This window comes from Elephas maximus, chromosome 12, assembly GCF_024166365.1.
Source record: "Elephas maximus indicus isolate mEleMax1 chromosome 12, mEleMax1 primary haplotype, whole genome shotgun sequence".
Classification (NCBI taxonomy): Eukaryota; Metazoa; Chordata; class Mammalia; order Proboscidea; family Elephantidae; genus Elephas; species Elephas maximus.
Genome location: NC_064830.1, coordinates 37,173,279 through 37,195,156, shown reverse-complemented (window position 1 = coordinate 37,195,156; position 21,878 = coordinate 37,173,279). Strand labels below are relative to the sequence as shown.

The 21,878-nt window shown below is 50.8% G+C and overlaps 1 protein-coding gene across 6 annotated transcripts in view; it reads left to right on the top strand.

The window, feature by feature from the left end:
* The window catches only part of HS1BP3 (HCLS1 binding protein 3), a 97,143-nt gene that overhangs the window by 23,266 nt on the left and 51,999 nt on the right, over positions 1-21,878 (top strand). For 2 of the 6 annotated variants that reach the window (XM_049904814.1, XM_049904812.1), the window contains 4 exons: positions 8,669-8,829; positions 10,303-10,438; positions 16,209-16,307; positions 17,036-19,449. In XM_049904814.1, coding sequence (XP_049760771.1) covers positions 8,669-8,829; positions 10,303-10,438; positions 16,209-16,307; positions 17,036-17,294 — 655 coding nt within the window. In that variant the 3' untranslated portion in view covers positions 17,295-19,449. The other 4 variants (XM_049904815.1, XM_049904813.1, XM_049904817.1 and 1 more) reach the window with 3 other exon arrangements.

The following is a 21,878-nucleotide window of genomic DNA, read 5'->3' as shown; positions in this document are numbered from 1 at the left end:
AGGGGCACAGGGGGAGGGAGGGCAGCCTGGGCACAGTAGCTTGGTGTGATAGCCCATGTGTGTGATTTGATTTCATGCTCATAATGACCCTGAAGTGTCAGCCTTCTGAGAGAGGTGAAGAACTTGGGCTCTAAGAGACAGAGTGATTCACCTCAGACATGAAATTTATTGACCGGGTGTCTAAGGTCAGAATCTGGGCATCACTCTAGACAGTGATCACTTGAAGCGTCTAAATGTGTAAGCATTTTTGCCTTCTAAATGTCTCACTGATTGCGTCTCTCTGCCACTCTGAGATTCCTTACAGGAGCCATGGACAAGCTCCTGCTGCCTCCTGGCTCTCTGCCCTCCCCTGCAGCACTGCCTCTGCTGCTCTGACTGGCACACCCCTGCTGAACACTCAAGGGGTTCCTAGTCACCTGGAGTCCCTGGGTGGTGCAAACCATTAACGTGCTCAGCCGCTGACAGGTTGGAGGTTGAAGTCCACTCAGAGGCACCTTGGAAGAAAGGCCTGGTGATTTGCTTCTGAAAGGTCACAGCTATGAAAACCCTATGGACCACAGTCCTACTTTGATACACACGGGGTTGCCATGAGCCAGAACCAACTTGATGGCAACATTGTTTTTTTCCTTATCTAGAGAGTCACCTGAGTTCTCCTCCCTGAATCACGCACCCCCCCCCACCCCCAGCTCTCACAGAATGACTTGCAGTTCCTCTGCCTGAGGCACCATCCTGCCTTTTGCCTAGCTCATTCCAGTTCTGACTTCACTGGCTGGCTCAGCATTTCCTCTGTAGGAAACCCTCCCTGACACTTGGACTGAGTTCGCTTCTTTTTCTGTGCTCTGGCCATCACAGCATGGACCCCCCCATGTGGTAATGACCTGTCATGTGTCTGTGACCTCTACTGGGCACTGAGCTCCTGGGGGTCTTAGCAGGTCTTTTATCTCTATGCCCCCATCACCCAGCACAGGTTCTTGTATGTGGGAGGGGTCTAGTGAGTACCTGGGTTGTAGAAGGTGCTCATGAATGAACGAATGAAGGAATGAATGGGTTGCTTACAGAATGGCTGAGTGACTGAGGCTGATGCTGGGAACCCATCTCTCTTTACTCTCTTCCCCTCCTTCCCCCCGGGGGAACAGGTAGGAAGAAGTTTGGATCAGAGATGTGCTGTCACCCTGTCTGTCCATCCATCTGGCCACCCATCCACCCATCCATCATTTATTGAGCATCTGTCTCCTCTGGACCAGGTACTCTACTGAGTCCCCAGAGACTGAACATTTGGGGCCAATGAGGACAGGACCCTGGGGCTTTTGGACACCAAAGCGCCATATTTCCTACCTATTCTTTGTCTCCCCATGAGATGGGCTGGAGAGAGTTCAGGAGACAAGATGGTGGTGGGGTGAGTGGTGGGGGGATGACACAGATGTTGCCTGACTGAGCAGCCTCTGTGTGCCACAGATTGACTTTATTTCGCTTCAAGAAAACAAAGGATTGTGTCTTTGTGTTTGTCCTTAACACAAGGACATGAATCCATTTTGAGAGGTGAACTCACACAGAAGGAAAGTTAGACCTATTCTGTGCTGTCAAATTCAGAAGTAGATGCAAGAAGGGAAGGCGCTGAAATCTCTGCATCTCTTTTCCGGGGATCGTTAATAACGTTTGTTCTCTCTCCCTCCTTTGTTCTTCAGACAGTTCCCATCTCTCTCTGCTTCCTCTGATTTCTAGATGGTGGGAAGCCTCTCACTCTCCTGCCCCATGGGGCCCGTTTGCTGGGTGGATGCACTGTTTAGGTCCTCTTTGAATGGCCTGCGTGTTTCTGTGGCGGTTGATTGAAAATGGGGTAGGAAGCCCCCCGCAGGGGTTCAGAGCCTGTGAAACCTCAGCCAGGCCCTCGCTGGGAATGAGAACCTTGACGGGGTGGGGGCTCTTGCTTCACTGCCGCAGTCTCTGCCAGGTCCATGAGCAGGGGCCAAGCTGAGGGGCTCTGCAGTGAGGATGTGTGGTAATCAAGCGACAGAGACGCCCCAGGCTGGTCCAATAGCTCCCAAACCTGATCATTAGGTTCTACAGCAGATTCAAACACAGTTCCTAGGCCCCTGAGGTTTCTGACTCAGTAAGTCTTGGGGCCATGTTTGATCAACTGGGCACAGTGCAGTGGCATCACTAGGGTTACTGTCACCCAGGGCAGTAACTCTTGGTGTCACACCGTCCCCCATGAACCTCCTCCCATACCAGACAATACAGAATCCTTAGTAATGTTTTTAAGTTACCCGTAAATCATAATTCCTGTGTATCACTCCTTCTTTTCCTTTAATTGCTACTTCATTCTCAAAAAGTTACTGATATAGTTCACAAATACTAATTACCACAATATTGTAACTGAAACACCAGAGAATTTGACAAAATCAATGACTATAAAAACACTAGCAGCAACGAAAAGAGCAGCGCATGCTTGTAGCGCATGCAGACAAAAGCACATGATTTGAAGCATTATTGTAATTGGGTAATAATGACAGCTCAGACCAGAGGACATAAGAAGGTTCAAAAAGTAAATTGGTATAGAGTTTTAGCCTTGTAGGTATATTGATACATGTAAGCTGGGCTTATGAAAAAATGTTTTTGTTGTTACATTTAACTACACGTACATTTTTATAAAAAAATAATAAATTTCTGCTGAAACACTGCACAAAAATTTTATAGACAGGCAGAGCCAACATGGCACTATAGACAGAAGTACCACGCTGTCCCTCTGGAGCAAAGACCCAAAACACTAAGTAAAACAGAGACAAACGTCAATCCTGGAACCCTAGGCATCAAATGAAGAGATAAAGAGCTTGGCCAAGCCCGAATAGAATAAGAAATTGACAGAGGACAGAGAGGGGAGAGATATGGAGCAGAGGTCCCCTATCAGCTAACGCAGCACAGATTTGCCATCTTGAACTCCTGTCAGGGATTGGCAGGTGGGGAGTGTGGGAAAGCAGCTTCACGGAGCTCCCAGCAGGAGACAGAGCACCCAGGAACCAGTGATACATGCTTTTCCACTCCTCACCCTTCTTCCCCCTGCTCAGCACTACAAAATGGCTGCAATCAACGCATACCCATCAATAATTACACTGAATGTAAATGGCCTGAATGCACCCATAAAGAGAGTGACAGAATGGATAAAAAAACAGTATAAGTGTGTTGTCTAGAAGAGACATACCTTAGAAACAAAGATGGAAATTTATTAAAAATAAAAGAATGGAAAAAATGTATATCAAGTCAACAGCTACCAAAAAAGAGCGGGAGTGGCAATACTAATCTCAGATAAAATAGACTTTAGAACAAAATCCACCATAAAAGGCAGAGAAGGGCATTATATAATGATTAAAGCGATGATCCATCATGAAGACATAACCATAATAAATATCTCTGCACCAAATGACAGGGCTCCAAAATACATAAACTCTAATAGCACTGAAAAGAAAAATTGACAGTTCCACAGTAGTAGGAAGAGACTTCAACACTCCACTCTCGGTAAAGGACAGAACATCTAGAAAGAAACTCAACGAAGATACAGAAGATCTAAAGGCCATGATCAGCCAACTTGACCTTATGGACATATATAGAACACTCCACCCAACAGCTACAAAGTACACATTCTTTTCCGATGCACATGGAATGTTCTCCAGAATAGACTGCATCTTAGGCCACAAAGCAACCCTCAGCAAAATCCAAAACATTGAGATAATACAAAGTATCTTCTCTGATTACAGTGCCGTCAAAGTAGAAATTAACAACAGGAAGAGCAAGGATAAAAAATCAATTACATGGAAACTGACTAATACCTTGCTTAAAAACCACTGGGTAATAGAAGAAATCAAAGATGGAATCAAAAAAATTCCTACAGTCAAATGAGAATGAAAACATGTCATACCAAAACCTTGGGGACACAGCAAAGGCAGTGCTCAGAGGTCAATTTATAGTAATAGATGTACATATCAAGAAAGAAGAAAGGGACAACATCAAAACATAGCTACACAACTTGAACAAATAGACAACAGCAAAAGAGGCTCACAGCCACCAGAAGAAAGAAAATAATAAAAATCAGAGCAGAAGTAAATGAAGTAGAGAATAGAAAAACAATAGAAAGAATCAACAAAACCTAAAGTTGGTTCTTTGAAAGAATCAACAAAATTGACAAACCACTGGCTGAATTGACAAAAGAAAAACAGGAGAAGACACAACTCAAATAAGAAATGAAATGGGGGACATTACAACAGACTCAACTGAAATAAAAAGGATCATAACAGAGTATTACAAAAAACTATACTCCAACAAATTTGAAAACCTAGAGAAAATGGACAAATTTCTAGAAATACGCTACCTATCCAAACTAACACAAAATGATGTTGAAAACCTGAGCAGAGCCATAACAAGGGAAGAGATTGAAAAGGTAATTAAAAAAACTAACAGCTACAAAAAAGAGCCCTGGCCCAGATGGCTTTACTGGAGAATTCTACCAAACACTCAGAGAAGAGCTTACACCGGTACTACTCAAACTATTTCAGAACATAGAAAAGGAAGGGATACTTCCAAATTCATTTTATGAAGCCAGCATAACCTGATACCAAAACCAGGCAAAGAAACCACGAAAAAAGACAATTATAGACCAATATCTCTTGTGAATATAGATGTAAAAATTCTCAACAAAATTCTAACCAATAGAATTCAGCATCATATTTAAAAAAAAAAAAATACACCATGATCAAGTAGGATTCATTCCAGATATGCATGGATGGTTCAACATTAGAAAATCATTGTAATCCCCCACATAAATAAAAGAATCACATGATCCTCTCAATTGTTGCAGAAAAGGCATTGGACAAAGCCCAACACCCTTTCCTGATAAAAACTCTCAATAGGTATAGAAGGGAAGTCCCTCAACATGATAAAGGGCATCTATGCAAAACCAACAGCCAACATCATTCTTAATGGAGAGAGGCTGAAAACATTCCCCTCGAGAACAGGAACAAAACAAGGATGCCCATTATCACCACTGCTATTTAACATTGTACTGGAAGTCCTGGCTAGAGCAATAAGGCAAGAAAAAGAAATAAAGGGCATCCAAATTGACAATGAGGAAGTAAAACTTTCCCTATTTGCGCATGATATGATACTATACATAGAAAACCCTAAAGACTCCACAAGAAAACGCCTGGAACTAATAGAAAGTTTCAGCAGAATAGCAGGATACAAGGTAAACATACAAAAATCAGTTGGATTCCTGTACACCAATAAAGAGAACAACAAAAAGGAAATCAGGAAAACAATACCATTTATATTAGTCCCTAAAAAAAGAAAATACCTAGGAGTAAATCTTACCAGGGATGTAAAAGACCTATACAAAACCTAGAAAACACTACTGCAAGAAACCAAAGGAGATCTATATAAATCAAAAATGCCATGCTCTTGGATAGGTAGACTCAACATTGTGAAAATGACAGTTCTAGCCAAAGCAATCTACAAATACAGTGCAATCCTGATCCAAATACCAACAGCATTCTTTAAAGAGATGGAAAAGCAAGCTAGTCATTAACTTTATATAGAAAGGGAAGCAGCCCCACATAAGTAAAGCACTATTGAAGAATACAGTCGGAAGACTCACACTGCCTGACCTCAGAACCTGCTATACAGCTACTGTAGTCAGAACAGCCTGGTACTGGTGCAATGACAGATATTTGACCAATGGAACAGAATTGAGAACCCAGATATAAGTCCATCCACCTATGGTCACCTGATCTTCAACAAGGGCCCCTTGTCCATCGAATGGGGAAAAGACAGTCTTTTTAACAAATGGTGCAGGCAAAACTGGATGTCCATCTGCAAAAAAATGAAGCAGGACCCATATCTCAACAGCATACACAAAAACTAATTCAAAATGGCTCAGAAATTTTATAGACAGTCATTTTGATGTCACCCCCTCTGACAGTGTCACCTAGTGAGGTCTGTACCCCCACTAACACACCCCCTAATGATGCCACTGGCACAGGGGTCCTGGCCTCTTTTGGTATCCACTTCCCAAGGGCCGTGGAAACTGACCGTTCTGTCTGATCAGTGAAGGTGGTGCTATTCTGAAAACAGGGGGAAAGCATCCCATATGAACAGCCTCTGCAGCTGAGCCCTGGCTCCTCGAGATGTGTAAGGAGGCACAGCTGGAGGTTTCTGGAAAGCTCTTACTGTACAGCTGGAGCAGTCCAAGCTCCTTTCACATTGCCTCTAGCACCCGGTGCCCAGCACGGCCAGCAGGGCCTGGGGAGGGTGCATCCAGCAGGCTTTCCTGGCAAAAGCAGAGGCATGGCCCTGGTGGCCTGTGCCCAGGAAGGAGCAAGTGCAGGGCCTGCAGCTGAAGGGCCTTCTGGCATAGCTGCTGCACGTGGGTCTGCTCTCAAACACTGCCTGTGAAACGTGTCACCCTCTCCTCAAAGAACAGCGGAATAAGTCGTGCTGTCACCTTTAAAAGAAACCAAACAATTGCCGATGAATTGATTCCAACTCATGGCGACCCCATGTGTGCAGAATAGAACTGCTTCATAGTGTTTTCAAGGTCGTGACCTTTTATCACCAGGCCTTCCTTCTAAGGTGCCTCTGGGTGGGTTCATACCTCCAACCTTTCATTTAGTAGCCAAACACTTAACTATTTGTGTCACTCAGTGACTCCTCTTATCCCATACTGTCCTGTGTCTCCTTCCTGCTTATGGGACATATTGAGGGGGAAGAGCATAGGACCGTGAGTGTGACTGACATGCAGTTCCAGCCCAGCCCTGCTGCTTTGCTGTGTGGCCTTGGAGGAACACTTAGCCTGTCTGTTTTCTTATCTGGCGGATTAGCCCCGATGGAGATTCTCCTACCGGGACTTGGCCCGGAGCAGGGAGATGTGCTCAGCCCTGCAGCCTTCCAGCAGGATGCATTCCCTAGCTTATATTGCTTCTTGCCATCTCAGAGCCCCAGGCTGGGTGCTGGGAGTCTGGGAGCCTACCAGACTTGTAAATGCCGACCGTGGGAAGGGCCAGCTCCTTATGTCCTTACCATCCAACACCCCAGGCTGCCCTGCTATTTTTATCTGCTTCTGTTTAATCTGTATCATTATTTAGGGCAGGACCAGACTCTTAGTGCACTTTTGCTGCATAGTGTTACAAATATGAGCTCAGATGGTGACCTAAGTCCAGTGGAACTACCTGGCAGATAGACAGGCGTGTGGAAATTCACTGATTCCAGTAAATAGTATATTCTTGTTGTTTGCAAGAACCTTACAATGGCCCATTTAGGCATCAACAGCAGGGAATGGACCATTAAAGTGATTCCAGTAAATAGTATATTCTTGTTGTTTGCAAGAACCTTAAAATGGCCCATTTAGGCATCAAGAGCAGGGAATAGACCATTAAAAAAAAAAAAAAAGTTTGGATCTCTGCCTGTTATCTGTCTGTCTAGAGTCCCTTGGTGATACCAATGATTAATGTGCACAACTGCTAACTGAAAGGTTGGAGCTTCGAGTCCAGCTAGAGGCACCTTGGAAGAAAAGCCTGGTAATCTACTTTCAAAAAATCAGCCACTGAAAACCCTGTGGAGCACCGTTCTACCCTGACACATATGAAACCCCCATGAAATGGAATTGACTAGAGTTTTGGTTATCTATTTATTTGAGACATAACTTGCAGTGATGTATACAAATTTTAATTGGTCAGCTCCATGGCTTTTACATGTGTATACACTGCTTACCCCCACAACCCCTGTCAAGAAATAGAGCACTCCTGTCTCTCCGGAAGCTGCCAGGTCCTCCACCAGTAGCTACAGCAGAGAGCAGACCCTTAGCCAGTCAGGGCATGCAGCAGATCAGGACCAGTTTTGAGAACAGAGCGGGGGCTTTTTGGTAGCCAAAGGGCTTCCTGGAGGAGGCTGGGTTTGCTTCTTGGGTCTTGCGAAGTGCAAATGGTTACTGAAAGATGTGTTTACCAGAACAACAGAGGCTACACCCTTGTGGAGGGGGGGAGAAGGAGGAAATACAAGCATTTATTTACAAAGATGGGCTCTTGCCTGGACCTAAGCCCAGAAGCCTGTGACCTCAGACTGCATCCTCCAGGTTTCTGAGTGTCTCTAGAGTGTGGCTCTGTGAGCCTCCCCCAGGGAGTGCTGAGATAAGACGGCCACTCCAGCCTTGGGGAGGAGAGCACGTTGTCTGACCTATGAACACACAAGCCCATGTAGGCTGGAGGCAGGAGTGGATGCCAGAGTTGTCCAGGCAGTCAGCTGTTCAGTCCGGCCTGTCATACACCCCTGGTCCAGTGTGTGGCCATCTGCAGTCACAGGGACCTTGCCTCTCCCATTGTCAGATCATTAGAAAGTTCTCTCTTGATACAAGCTCAAACCTTCTAACTTCCTCATTGTCTCTGGGCCTCTCCACTGAAGGTTCCCTTTTCTGTGTGACAGCCCCTTAGAGTTTTGAGGATGACCATTGTTCCTCCCTCTGGATTTCACTCCAGCCTTTCTGTGCCCTGGTCTTCTCTGGAGACACCCGGGATCTCTGATCCTCAGGCAAGCAGGACCCCAGGTGGGCCCAGCACATGTGTGGGTCTGACCAGGCGGATGGGGCTCTTGTGAGAAGTCGTAACCTTGTGTTTTGCCTGATTCTCAGCTCCAAGAAGCCCAAGAAACACCTTGAAGTGGTCACCAAGCCCAAGCCTGCACCCCGGCTCACCATCTTTGATGAGGAGGTGGACCCTGACGAGGGGCTCTTTGGTTCTGGCAGGAAGCTCTCTCCCCAAAGCCCCGTGGAGGACATGTCCCCCAGAGACCGTGAGTAGACCCTGTATGTTCCTTTGCCCCTGGTGTCTGCCCTGTGGCTCTCCCCTGCACATGGGGCTTGGGCCCACCCTACGTGCAATGGGATGGACGTCTTCTTCAGTCTTGTTTAGACAGTGTATGGACTCAGCTTACTTTCTGCTGGAGAAATCTAGCCTGTACACTGGAACATTCTAGGCCTGAGCAGTCCTACTCTGCACACGTGGAGTTGCCATGAATCGGAATCGACTCCATGGCAACTAACAACAACATCATCTATGTTAAACACCCCACTGACGTAAAGATGGTTTCCTTTGTTGCTCTGAGAGACGTAGATTGTGATTTGTATGAAAGCACCATCCTTATATCCACAGCCAGATGTGGGCGTTGGGGGCCTCCAGGCACTGTGTGCTGGAAGATGGATGCAGACCTTGCCCCCAGCGTGCTAGTGACTCTCTGAAAGTGGGATCATCATGCAAGGTTTGCCTTGTCTGAGTAGACCTCAGTGGAGGGTTCTGTGCAGAGGTGGAAAGGGGATGCTGAGCAGCCTTGGGGCTTCTGGGAGCTCCCTGGGTCTGCCTCTTCTGGCCCCCTGGCCAGGTACACATCCAGAGTGGGAAGCTGATGTCACTCACTAATTCAGCAAACACGTGGGGAGCACCACTGAGGAACAGACCCCAAGTGAGGTCTAAGAACACAAAGATAAATGAGACCCAGTTCCCGGCCTTAGAGGAGACAGGACATGAACTGACAATTCCCGGAATTATCAGTCTGTACAAGGTCCAAGCAGAACCACATCAGGGCGGTGTGAGGAGGCCCAGGAAGACATCCCAGGGTGGGGCTGGTGTGGGCTTATACTTGAGCTGGAACCTGATAGACCAGTGGGAGTTTGCCAGGCCTGCTGAGAAAGTATATTCCAGGTAAAGAAGATGGTGGTCAGCTTTCATCAAGCGCAGCACTTAGTGGTTCAGACAGGGGAGTGGGGTGTTGGGGGACACAGGCCCCTGGAAAGCAGGGCTGCAGTCAGAACAGTGTCAGCTCACCACCACCCCAGCAGAGTGCCCCCCATGTTGGCACTCTGTAAATTGTATCGAAAGACTGGAGTGCAGCAATGGGAGGTGAGTTAAGAGACACTAATTGGATTGGATCGCAGGGCGCCTTGCACAGGGAACCAAGCAGCTGATTGCTCCTGAAAGCAGTGGTGAGGGGGACCTGACACGGGGAAAGAAGCCATCAGGTGACTTATAGCATGGGGATGGTGGGGAGGGCAGGCTGAGGCTGACAGGTGTCCCAGGCCCTGGACGAGCCTCCTGCCCTCTTGCCCTCTGCCCTGACTCTGCCCCACTCTTTGGTTTGTCTGCACCCTCCTGTGTCCTTTGTTCACCCTCCTGGTTGTGCCAGGAGGCTGAGCCAGGCTGTCTGCACCCTGCACCCCTGAGAGTGAGGTCCAGGGCATCCTCTGACCATCCTCCGCTGTCTTCTCTGCAGCCCTGAAGCTGTTTGACGATCCTGACCTGGGCGGGGCCGTGTCCCTGGGTGACCCCTTACTGCTGCCATCTGCCCATGAGAGTGGACAGCCCACATCCAGCCTGGGCCACAGGAAAGCCTCCGAGGAGCTCTTCAGGTACCCCTGCCCCCAGTAGTGCCTCGCCAGAGCCAGGGGATCCCTTGGAAGGCTCCCCCATCCCAGTGTGGGAGGGTTACCAGCCCAGCTTCAGAGAGGAGGGATCCAGGCCTGTCAAGCAGGAGCCTGGGGTACAAACTTGCCAAGAGGCAGTGAAGGGAAGTCTTGGGGAGGATCAGCCACCCAGAGCAGCTCAACACATTCCAGAACAAGAGAACTAACATTGACCTTAGTTTCATACTTACGATACTTTTCCTTTCACACTTGTATTTTAATAAAAAAAAAAAATTTTTTTTAATTTTAATAGCTTATATAAAAACCAATCCCGTCGCCGTCGAGTCGATTCTGACTCATAGCGACCCTGTAGGGCAGAGTAGAACTGCCCCATAGGGTTTCCAAGGAGCACCTGGTAGACTCAAACTGCCGACCTTTTAGTTATCAGCCATAGCTCTTAACCACTACGCCACCAGGGTTTCCAGCTTATGTAAAAGGAATTAAATTCTACAGTCGCAAGAGCAAGTATGACTGCCGTAAATAGATTTGGGAGCAAGTAACACTGACTTATGGTAACATGCAGTTCATGTGGCAGGAGCGGAAGGGCAAATGTACCAGAGTGGCCCCCCAGCCTGGAGGACCCGGTGGTTTTAACAGAGGGAAGGGAGGGCAAGGCTTAATCTATTAAGTGGCAGTTGATTAGTAGAACTTGTTTGAGAACGGTATTTGCTGAGTGCTTGTTCTATGTCAGTCTTGTTTAATCTTCATCCCTGTTGCCATTGAGTCGACCCCCATGGTGACCCCATTTGTGTCAGGGTATGGTTGTGCTCCATAGGGTTTTCAATGGCATAGTCTTACAGAAGTAGATTGCCAGGCCTTTCTTCTGTGGTGCTGCTGGGTGGATTCGAACTGCCAACCCTTCAGCCTTCAGTTAGTAGCTGAGCACAAACTGTTTGTATCACTCAGGGAACCTTTAATCTTCACAACAGCTCCTCCCTAAAAAAACAAAACCAAACCCATTGTTGTCACGTTGATTCCAACTCACAGCAACCCCATGTGTTGCAGATTAGAACTGTCCCATAGGATTTTCTTGGCTGTAGTCTTTATGGAAGCAGATTGCCAGGCCTTTCTTCCATGGTACCACTGGGTGGGTTCAGACCACCAACCTTTAGGTTAGTAGTTGAGCACAAACCATTTGCACCACCCAGGGACCTCAGCATCCCTCTAAGGGAGGTATTACTATCCCATTTCACAGGACATTGAGAGTCGGAGAGAGGTAACCAGCCCAAGGCCACAGCTATTATGTGGCAGAGCCAGGATTGGAACCCAGGTTGGCCTGCCTCAATCCTGTTCGCTCCACCCCATCTGGTCCCTTCTCTGTATGCAGCACGAACTGGGAACTCCGAGCACTCGTTGGAAAAGATGCTGGGAGATCTGCCTCCCTTGTCCCAGGCCACGGTGGGATCTCCTGGGCTTCTGTGTATGCATGTTGCATTCTTCATGTGCTGGGCATTACATGTGTCCACACTGTGTCATGTGCATCACCCCCGATGCAGGGCTGTGCCTTGGAGATTTACAGGAACTGAGGCTGTCTCTTTCCAGGAACCATTTACGTGGCGCCAGGACATGTGGTCCCTGGGGGCTGTCATCCGCACCCCTCGTTAGCAGACACGGCCTATTAGACAGCCCTTAAGTGCCCACCGAGCCTGAGTCACAGCAGTGGCTTCTGGTATTTACATCTCCCCATGGCCCCTGGCATCTGTTCACTCTCATCTTGTGTCCTCGCTCCCAACATCCTGCCAGGCTGGCAGGAATTGAGATTATTGTTCTCATCTCATTATGGGGGAAACCAAGTCACAGAAGAGAGCATAAGAGGGTCAGCCCCGGGGAGTGGCAGGCCAGGGGAGCACACCCAGGCCAGGGAGCCTCTGCCGTCTCCAGAACTCTGTGTGTCCTGGTGGGGCAGGGATAGCGGGACTTTGTGGCTCAGTTCATTCTAAAGTCATTACATCAGCACTTACTGGCAGTGTTCTGTGGAATGCAGGCACACTGGGATGGGGAAAGATGCCACCTTCAAAAGGGCTCTGCGGCCAGATGGGTCAGAGAAATGACTACGTGAGGCCTTTCGTGTATGGGTGTGTGTTGCTCAAGGGGGAAGCACCGCGTAGCATTTGGTGCTCTTATTGGTCCCCAGGGCCCCTCCCTTTGTAGTGCCTGTTAGCATCCCACAGAGCTAACGGTCCACTGACCACATTTTTTGGAATCTCTGCTTTAAAGAATGTGAGGCCTGCATCCCTGCCTTCCTAAGAGACATCTGGTAATGAAAGAATAAGGTTCTGGAGAGCAGGAGCCATATTTTATTCTTCTTTGTGTCTACATTGTGACTACCCAGGCAGTAATTGGGCTTCCATATAAGGAAAGGCTTTCTGACATTCATTCATGTGTTCCTGCACGCATGTGTGCATTCGTTCATGCTTTCACACACTCATTCATTCCATTAACTAGTTGTAACATTGGCCACCCCGAGGCAGCATGGAGCATTGGGGCCAGCAGGGTTTAGAGTTGGAGAAGCATCCATTTCTCTTACAGGGCCTCCAGGGTGGACCTGTGGCTGAGTCCTGTCCTCTGCAGGGACCCAGGAAGGAGGGGTGAGGGCCGTGGCCTTCAGAACTCCCTCCATCCCCTGAGCAGTTGACCTCATACAGGCTGAGCCTGGAAGAGGGGGGCTTCCACCTTGTATTAGTGGGACCATTTCCTAGTCATGACTCAGAGATCCCAAATGGAAATAAGGTTCTTAAAAGGGGGTTCCCGTGCAGCTACCCCAGTGCTGAGTGCAACTCCACCCCTCCCACTGTGCCTGGCTACCCGTCATCACAACTGCCATCTCAGAGCAAACTGGTTCCAAAGAGTCATTGCTTTGCCAAGCAGTATAAATCCCAGAACCTGACACAGCTTTTAGCTGCGGCTTTATTTTCCCAAGAGCCCCAGTGTGAGGGTAATCCAGCCCCTTGAGCTTTCCCTGGCCCCCAGCCTTCAGTGGAAGGGGCGGGGTGGGGGCAGGGAGCCAGCACCTGCCCCGGGGGAGCTCATGGCAGGGCTGCTGCTTGGTGAAGGGAGCTGGGACATCCAGAGCTGGCAGGCACATCTGACCTGGTTTCCAGGAGCAAGCCTCTCCCTGGCTAACTGTCGTTAGTTGCCCTCAAGTTGATTCCAACTCATGGCGACCCCATGTGTGCAGAGTAGAACTGCTCCGTAGGGTTTTCAGGGCCGTGACCTTTCGGAAGCAAATCTCTAGGCCTGTCTTTTGAGACGTCTCTGGGTGGGTTCAAACCACCAACGTTTCTGTTAGTAGTCGAGCCCTTAACCATTTGTGCCACGCAGAGAGTCTGGTCCCTGGCTGACCGCCTCCCAGCATTGTCTCTCTGAAGGCCTCACTCTGTCTGGTCCCTCTGGGTCTGGACCGGAAGGGACTCCTTTCCTTCCCTTCTCTGCAGTCCACGGAGGCCCCAAATTCTCCCTCTCGTGTCCGCGCCCTATCACAGGAACTCAGCCCAGGAATCGGGCAGGGAGGCCTGGAGCCCCTGTCACAGCCAGACCTGGCAGGCAGCCTGTCCTCCAGGAGCTGAGGTCAGGGGGAGCTCTGCTGGGTACTATCACCCTCCTGCAGGCCTCTTCCAGGCCCTGAGGTGCTGGGGAGTTACTCTGACCCAAACTGCCTTCTCTCTGCTCCCTCTACCCAGCCCTGCTGATGTCAGAGCCGGCCCAGCCCTCTCAGCCCTGTTATCCTGGGTATGGTGCCCAGGAGCCTACCTGGCCCCTACTGTCAGTTATCATTCTTATCTCCAAACCCCTGCTCTATGCTGCTCCCTGCTCCAGAATTCCCCCCTTACTCCCCTGTTTGTGCCAGGCCTATCCTTGAAAGGCCCAGTATCTCCAGGAAGCCTTTCCAGCCTGTTCTGGCCCTTGGGGTCACTCCCTTCTCTGAACTTACTCTCGGACCCTTTTAATTGCGTGAATCCCATCTTACCAGCTGGGCTGTGAGTCCCCTGAGAGGAGGGGCTGAGGCTGCTGCTCCTTCATGTTTTATGCATGCCTTGTTCCACACAGTGCGGCTTTCAGGAGAATACCAATATATGCAGTATCCCCTTACATTTGTAAAGCACTTGCTATTTGTTATTTTATTTGATCCTTATAAGAATTCCTGTGAGGTTGGCGGGACAGGGATTATCCCCAGTTCCCAGATAGGGAGACTGGGACCAGGCAGGGAAGTAGCGTGGCCTGGGGCCACCTGATGCAGGAGTTGCAGAGTGAGGAATGGAACTCAGTCCCCATGGCTGTGGTGCTGGGCAGCCCTGCCGGGTGATGCTGTTATTCCCATTTTGTAGCCGTAGAAACTGTGGCTTGGAGGGGCCACGTAATCTGGCAAAGGCCACTCTAGATCTTCTGCCTGCAGCTTGTGGGCCCTCCCTCCCCTCCCCTGCCCCCAGTGCGATTGGCTGATGCATAGTCAGAGACCCACTAAACACAGGCACCTCTCTGGCCGGGTGTGGGGAGTGCCTGTCTGAATATTTCTGCTGGTGGCTGGTTTAGGAAGCTCAGAAGGGGCCAGGTACCTCTGTACCCCTCTAGGTTTCCAAACTTGGCCTGCTGGATTTCCTTGGGCATTTTCCAGGTAACTCTGCCTATGCCGCTAGGATGTTATCAGATCATTCCCACCAGCCCTGTGAGTGGTTGGGCCCCAGTGTCTCCTAGTTCCATACCAGACAGGCCAGTGCACAGCTCCTCCAAGAGGGCAGGAGAGAGGGCTGCCATGCCTCTGGGAACATGAGCTGGGGGAACCGTTCCTAAGCCCTGTTATAAACCAGGGAGCCACATTGCCCTCCCTTCTTGCCCAGATAGGTGAGGATGTGCACGCCCTGACCTAGTCATTCTTTCCCAGAGTTATGGAAGCTGGAGTATTCCCAAAATGACCTCATCTGGCCCTTCATGGATAGGGAGACTGAGACCGGGAGGGAAAGGGCCCTGTCTGTGGTCTCTTACTCTGTAGTTCTTCTTGCTTTGGATATTCTTTTAATGACTGAGGGGACCTCAGACTCAGCATGTCCTAAATTGAACTGTCCCGTCGAGGGACAAGAAAAATGGGCAGCCAGGGTCCTTGATCCTGACCCAAAGGAAGAGCTTGCTAAGGATGCAGGTGTTGAGACCACAGAGGCTGCCACAGAGTCCAAAGGGAAGGTCCTCCCTCAGGGAGGCAGGAGGAGGGTCTGGGTTGGGTCTTTGTAGGCAGCAGGCCCAGGGCATCACTTAGGGCAGGGACTTTTAGTCTCCTGCTGCCTACACAGTGTGATTTAAGGACACCTGAAGGGCCTGTGGCCTTAGCTTAAACAGGGACCAAAGAACCTATATCAACCTCAGCCTGCAGCTGGAGGAAGGATTTTTAAATACATAGATGCTCCCAGGAAGTCAGACACACCACAGAGAACCCAGGTAGCCATAAAAAAGTAGCCATACTCAGGTTCAAATCCCGCTCCTCTATACACTAGGTGTGCGACCCTGGGCAAGGCACTTAACCTTTCTGAGCCCCAGTTTTCACATCTGTAAAATGGGGCTAGTACCTGCTACCAGACAGTGTTCTGAGCTTAGTAAATAAGTTAATCGATGTGGAAATGCTAGGCCATCAAATAAATCCAGCACAGTGTCTATTAGATGACTGGGGGGGATGGATTGAGTGGGGTCTTCACTTGTACATCAGGCCTTCAGAAATTGAGTTTTCCAGCAGGAGCAGGCAACAGGAGCTCGCTCCAGGCAAAGAGGGCAGACCCAAGCAGCGGCTTGCCGTTTCTTTCCTGCCGTCGACACTGGGGGATGGTCCACGGTGAGCCACTGATGGGTGTTCAGCGATCTAGGGCCACAATGGAGCCATGATGGGACTGTGGCCCACTGAGGGGCATTGTGGGACAAGCAGACCCCAGGCCACAGTGGCTCAGAGCCCCCATTTATTCTTTCTCTGGTTGAACTTGGTTTAGATGGAAGCTCAGCTTCTGAGGTCTGCCAGTCCTGGTTCAGACTCAGGCTTTCCACCTTAGGCAGGTCCCTCACCCTCCCTGGGCCTCAGCTTCTTTATCTGCAAAGTGGGGATGTAATAGAACCTCCCCAAGGCTTGTTCTGAGGATCATATAGGATAGCATATTGAAAGCACTTGCCCAGAACAGAAGCTCAGTACATGGTAGCTCTTCGGCTATTTCTAACGAGGCTGAAGGAAAAGTCCCCTAAAGAGGCCAGTAAGTCTAAAGCGGAGCCACCTCAAAAGCAACCATCAGGAGGCTACTGTAGGCCCCACTCTGCTCCCGCTGTGCTGTGGGGTTGGAGGGAAGGAGAACCCTGCTGTCAAGTTTGTCCTCGGGAGCATGGTGGGGGGAAGAGGCCAAGGTTGGGCAGGGCCTTGGCCTGGCTCAGGGTGGCAAGCCAGAGCAGAGGGCTGGGCCCAAGCTCAGCTCCCCAGAGCTGCTGCCCAGTCACCATGTGGGGAATGGCGTTGCCTGGGGTCTTGCTTTTTGCAGGAGGTGGTTATGCGTAGGGAGTATAACCATTTGGGTTCCCTAGAGTTGAAGAGGACTTGGACCAGATCCTGAACCTGGGAGCTGAACCTAAACCCAAGCCCCTGCCCAAGCCCAAGCCACCAGTGGCAGCTAAGCCAGCATTACCCAGGAAACCAGCTCTTCCCCCCAAAGTGGGTCCGTCTGAAGCTGTGGTCGGGCAGTGGAAGCAACAGCAGCAGATCCAAGCCATGGACGAGATGGACATCTTGCAGTACATCCAGGACCACGACACACCTGGCCAGGCCACCCCCAGCCTCTTCTGACCCTGCCTGCCCCTCTGCTGGGCCTCTGGCCGGCCCACCATCTCCTGTGGTGGGGGGCAGGGTAGGGGCTGTAAGTGTGGGGGGGACTTTGCCTCTAGTCCAAAGGAGTTGGGGTGGAAGCCTGACTCACAGGACCCCTGGCCTGCCTTGTTCCTTTGTCTCCTGGTCTTTGGGGTCCAGATGGACCCCTGCAGGGTGGAGAGTGAAAGTCATTATAGGAAGTAGAGCCCACGTGGTATCAGTCCACCTGGGTGTGGAGGGGAGGGAGAGTATGGGGATGCCTTGCTAACCAGAGCCTAGCCCCAAGGAGGGAGTAGACATATGGGGGTCTCAGGGACACTTGACCGAGCACACAGGTGATTCCCTGCCACAGGCTTCACTTGGGGGCAGAGAAACCTCATGCTCACTTGTGCCCACTGGTGCTGCCAGCCCCAGAACAGGGAAGGGAAGGCCTGGCCAACCTGGGCCTGGGTAGGGGTGGGGCTCCTCATGCCAAGCCACTCTGGAGGCTCTGGGAGGGACGTCCAGGAGAGGGATCCTGAATGGGAGCCTGGGAGAGCCAAGCTAACTGACATGAAACCTCTCCCAAGCCTTCTGCAGTTACTGGATTCTAGGCAGGTGGTTTTCCCCGCCATCCAAGCTCAGAGCACTCAGGCCCAGCCTTGCCTTTCTGGGCTCTGGGCAGCCCCCTTGGCTGTCTCCACATTTCCCACCCTTCACAGGGAAGGCCAGGCCAGAACGTGGCCTCCTTGGACCTTTGGGCAGAGGGCCAAGGTCAAGCATCGCAGCTTTAAGCAATGGAGACCATAGCATCCTCCAGAGCACTGCCCAGGCCTGGACTTGGGGTGACCTTCCAGCCCCTTGCTGCCCCCTGCTCACAGCGGGCCGGGGCATGATGGTCTCTGACCTCTGCTTCGAGGTTCCATCTGTCACATGGCAGGTGATGCCAGGCCTTCCTTCAGGGGCCTGCACCTGCTCACCGGCCTTTCACTAGTGCGGACCACCTGCCGAGGAGCAGGAGCCTGCACCAGGCAGGGTCAGTGCCTTAGAACACCCCCCGCCCCAACCCCCAGAATCCCTGCACAGGGCGAGCTTGGTGTGGTGCTCAGGAAACTCCCAGTGAATGAATGGTGTTTAATGGAGCAAAGTGGGGAAAGAATGCCATTTTTTGGTATATTCTTCATGTTTAGAGCTTTTTAAAGAAACACAATTGTTTTTAATGAAAAGCAACTACTGTTCTTTGGCTCTGTCCTGCCTGACTAGCAGAGGCCTTGGAAGGGGCTTTGGGAATAGGACCCCAGACCCTTTCCTGGGAGGGGCCAAGAGTCAGCCCTGAGGGTGTCCCTCGTGTTCCTGTGCCAGTGGTTTGCTGCCATCAGTATCTCTAGTGTCCCCTATGCTGTGCCAGGGCCTGCAGGGAATGGCAGGAGTGCCAAGTCGTGTCTGTTCTGAATCTTACCATGTGCCTCTTCACCTTATAATCCTGGAAAGGGGAAGGCTTGGCCAACCTGGGCCTCGGTGGGGGTGAGAGGAAGCGGGTGGTCTGGGAACTGAGGCTGAATTCCTCCTCCCCACCCTGTTGGAGCTCTGAGCTGCTCGACTTCCTTCACTGCCAGCCCTCACACCCTGCCGCTCACCTGCAGCAGACTCCTTCCCAGGACCCAGCCCTGGGTCCTGCACCCCCAGGTGACTGAAGAGGAAGGCCTGGGGTAGGAATGGTGAGGCCAGGCAGGCTGCCTGGCTGTGTTGGCCCCAGCTCTCCAGCTCACCCTCTTATCCTGGCTTGGGTGCCAGCTCCCTGCACCCTCCTTCCCTGGCCTTCGTCTACCCTCCAACTTGCTTTGGACAGTGGAGACATGGTTAGTTAAGCTGGAGAAGGCTTAAGTGTGACATAGGAAGAGAAGGTGATGGGACGGAGGGGGTAGGTCCCTCTGGCTGGGGTCTCTGCAGAACCTGGGCCTGCCACTCATGTGGATTCTTCTAGCCGTGGCCCAGCCTCGTTCTCAGTGGCCTGGAGCTCCCTGGCCACTTCAGTGAAGATCTGTGCTTCCCAGATACAGGTGTTATAACCGTGGCTCAGTTTTCACCACAGGCTTGTATCGCCCTTGCCAATCAGTGACGCCTTTCATCCAATAAAGCCAGTATCGGTGATTCATTCCAGCATGTGTTAGTGATGTTCTTTTCTGTGCGTTGGGCTATATGGGGAGGGGGGATTGTCCTTTATGACAACGGACTTAACCCGGGGAGCTGCCTTGACGGGCCTGGGGTCTGCCGAGGCTCTGCCCCAGCCTCCCAGGACGGTTCTTATTTGGGTAGGGAGGGGAGAAGAAGGGTTCCAGTTATTTTTTCCCACTGTGTAAACTGAGGCAGAGGGGCCAGGGGCCAGAGGCCCAGGCCTCAATAGAGGTCCTCAGGTCAGTAAAGGAAGAACTCCTTAGCCAGGGCCTATGTGTAAAGAAGACCCCTTCCCCTCTCCAGACCTCACCACCCCTCTCCCTGAAGGAGGAACTAGACCCTGCTTGGAGTGCCCCTGTTGCTGTTTCAGCTCTGACAGTGACAAGATTCTCCAGCCCTGCCCACATACACTCGTCCACCCACAGAGAAACCCAGCCCAGGCCTCCTGGCCTCACGCTCCCTGCTGGTGCGCAGCTTCTGAGATCCTGCCTTCATCTCCGGGGCCCATGGATTCTGAAGGCAAACAATTTTGCAAACCCACCTCTGCTGCAGAATAAGAAACGGGTTCCCGTGAGACCCAGGGAAGCTGTGCACAGGTAGTTGGTGAGCTGATATCGTGGCATCTCTGCCCCACAGCCTGAGATTTTAGCTAAGATGAATTAGAGTTTTGGCTCCCAAGAACAGACAATCTGGCCATTCAAGAATGCTCAGCCCAAGAGTTTGCAATGGAAGAGGAATAGAAAGGTTTAATGTGGGACCACTGGGGTTTGTTTATTTGAGCCCTGTGGAGGGTGTGGTAACTGTCTGTGGCAGGAGTCTCTCCCTTCTCTCCTGGTGTTGTTCCTCTCAGGATGCATCTCCTAGATAGTCCCAATCCTAGTGGCTGGTCCTGGCCAGGCCCATGTTTTCAGCCCTGTTGGAGAGCATGCCCACCCTTTGAGCTCAGGTGTCTGTGATCATGTCGATGCAACGGGTCAAGAACTGAGCTCACCTCCTGTGTATTCGGGCTGGTCTGAGGCTCTAGTCCCTCACAACAGAAGACGACAAGATGGCAGAAGTCCAGCCCACTCTTTTGGGCCCTGTAGCCTTAGTGCTTAGCTGCCACTTGGCATATTTCAGTGTACTCAGTGCAGTGGATTTAATACCCAGTGCTGTGCTTTGATGGAAGGAGCCCTCGTGGCACAGTGGTTAAAGTGCTTGGCTGCTAACTGCAAGGTCAGCAGTTCCAACCCACCAGCTGCTCTGTGGGAGAATGATGTGGCAGTTGACTTCCCTAAAGATTTTAGCCTCAGAAACCCCTTGAGACAGTTCTACTCTGTGCTATAAGGTTGCTATACGTTGGGATTGACTTGGTGACAGTGGGCTATAGGCTATGCTTTGATCTTTCTCCTCCCCAGTCTCCCAGGAAATCTGACTGTGCAAAGTCATACTCACTTCTCTAGCTCACCAACTGTCCTGGGAAAAACAGAGGGCAACAGAGCCACCAAAATGTCCCCTGGATGATGACCCTGCTGACAGCTCCTTCAAATGCTTCTGTGTCTCCATGTGGGTGTGATGGCTGTCCAGAGCCAACTGTGGTCAGGAGTCCAGAGCTCCTTTGAGTAACTGACCTTCCAGTGTTAGGCTTGGGATGTCCCACCTGTAGCACCGAAGGCCTTGAGGTTAGAGGAGGCTGATCAAGGGGCCATGGGGTCACTGACTATAAGCAGCACTTGGGTTCTCACGTAGCCTACAGCATCTGGGTGAATCAATGGTCTGGCCTTATGAAAATGAATGGCAGGGCCTGGATTCCAGTCCTGCTTGGCCCTGCGAAGTTGAGCCTGTTGCCACAGCGCCAAGTGAAGAAACTTACCGTGGCAGGGCTCATGTGAACGGTCTGTAGTTAGCCACCATCAAGTCAGTTCTGACACATGGCGACCCAATGTGTTACAGGGTAGAATTGCTCCATAGAGCTTTCTTGGCTGTAATCTTAATGAAAGAAAATCACCAGGCCTTTTCCTCTGGGTGGATTTGAACTGCCAACCTGTAGATTAGCAGTCAAGCACAAACCATTTGCACCACCTAGAGACCCCAGGTACTGTAAAGTCTCATGCGTGCTTGAAGGGTTATCAGTGGTGGGGTCCCACTGTGATGAGCCATGGAAAACAAGAGCTAGAGGTCAGCCCTGGGTGAGGGGAATTAGTATTTGTTGAGCATCCTTCACCCCAAGAACCCTTGAGTCCACAGACAGGTCTCCTATAACTTGTAGCACAACGAAAGCCTGGAGATAATCGTCGATGCCCTGGGTGGAGGCCCTGCCAACTTCAGCTCGGGCCACTGGCGAGAGCTGCGGGATTTCATTTCTCGAGCTGTGCTCAGGTTAACGGTGCAGCTTCCGGAGCGGGGATTATGGGTTCAGTGCATGGTCGC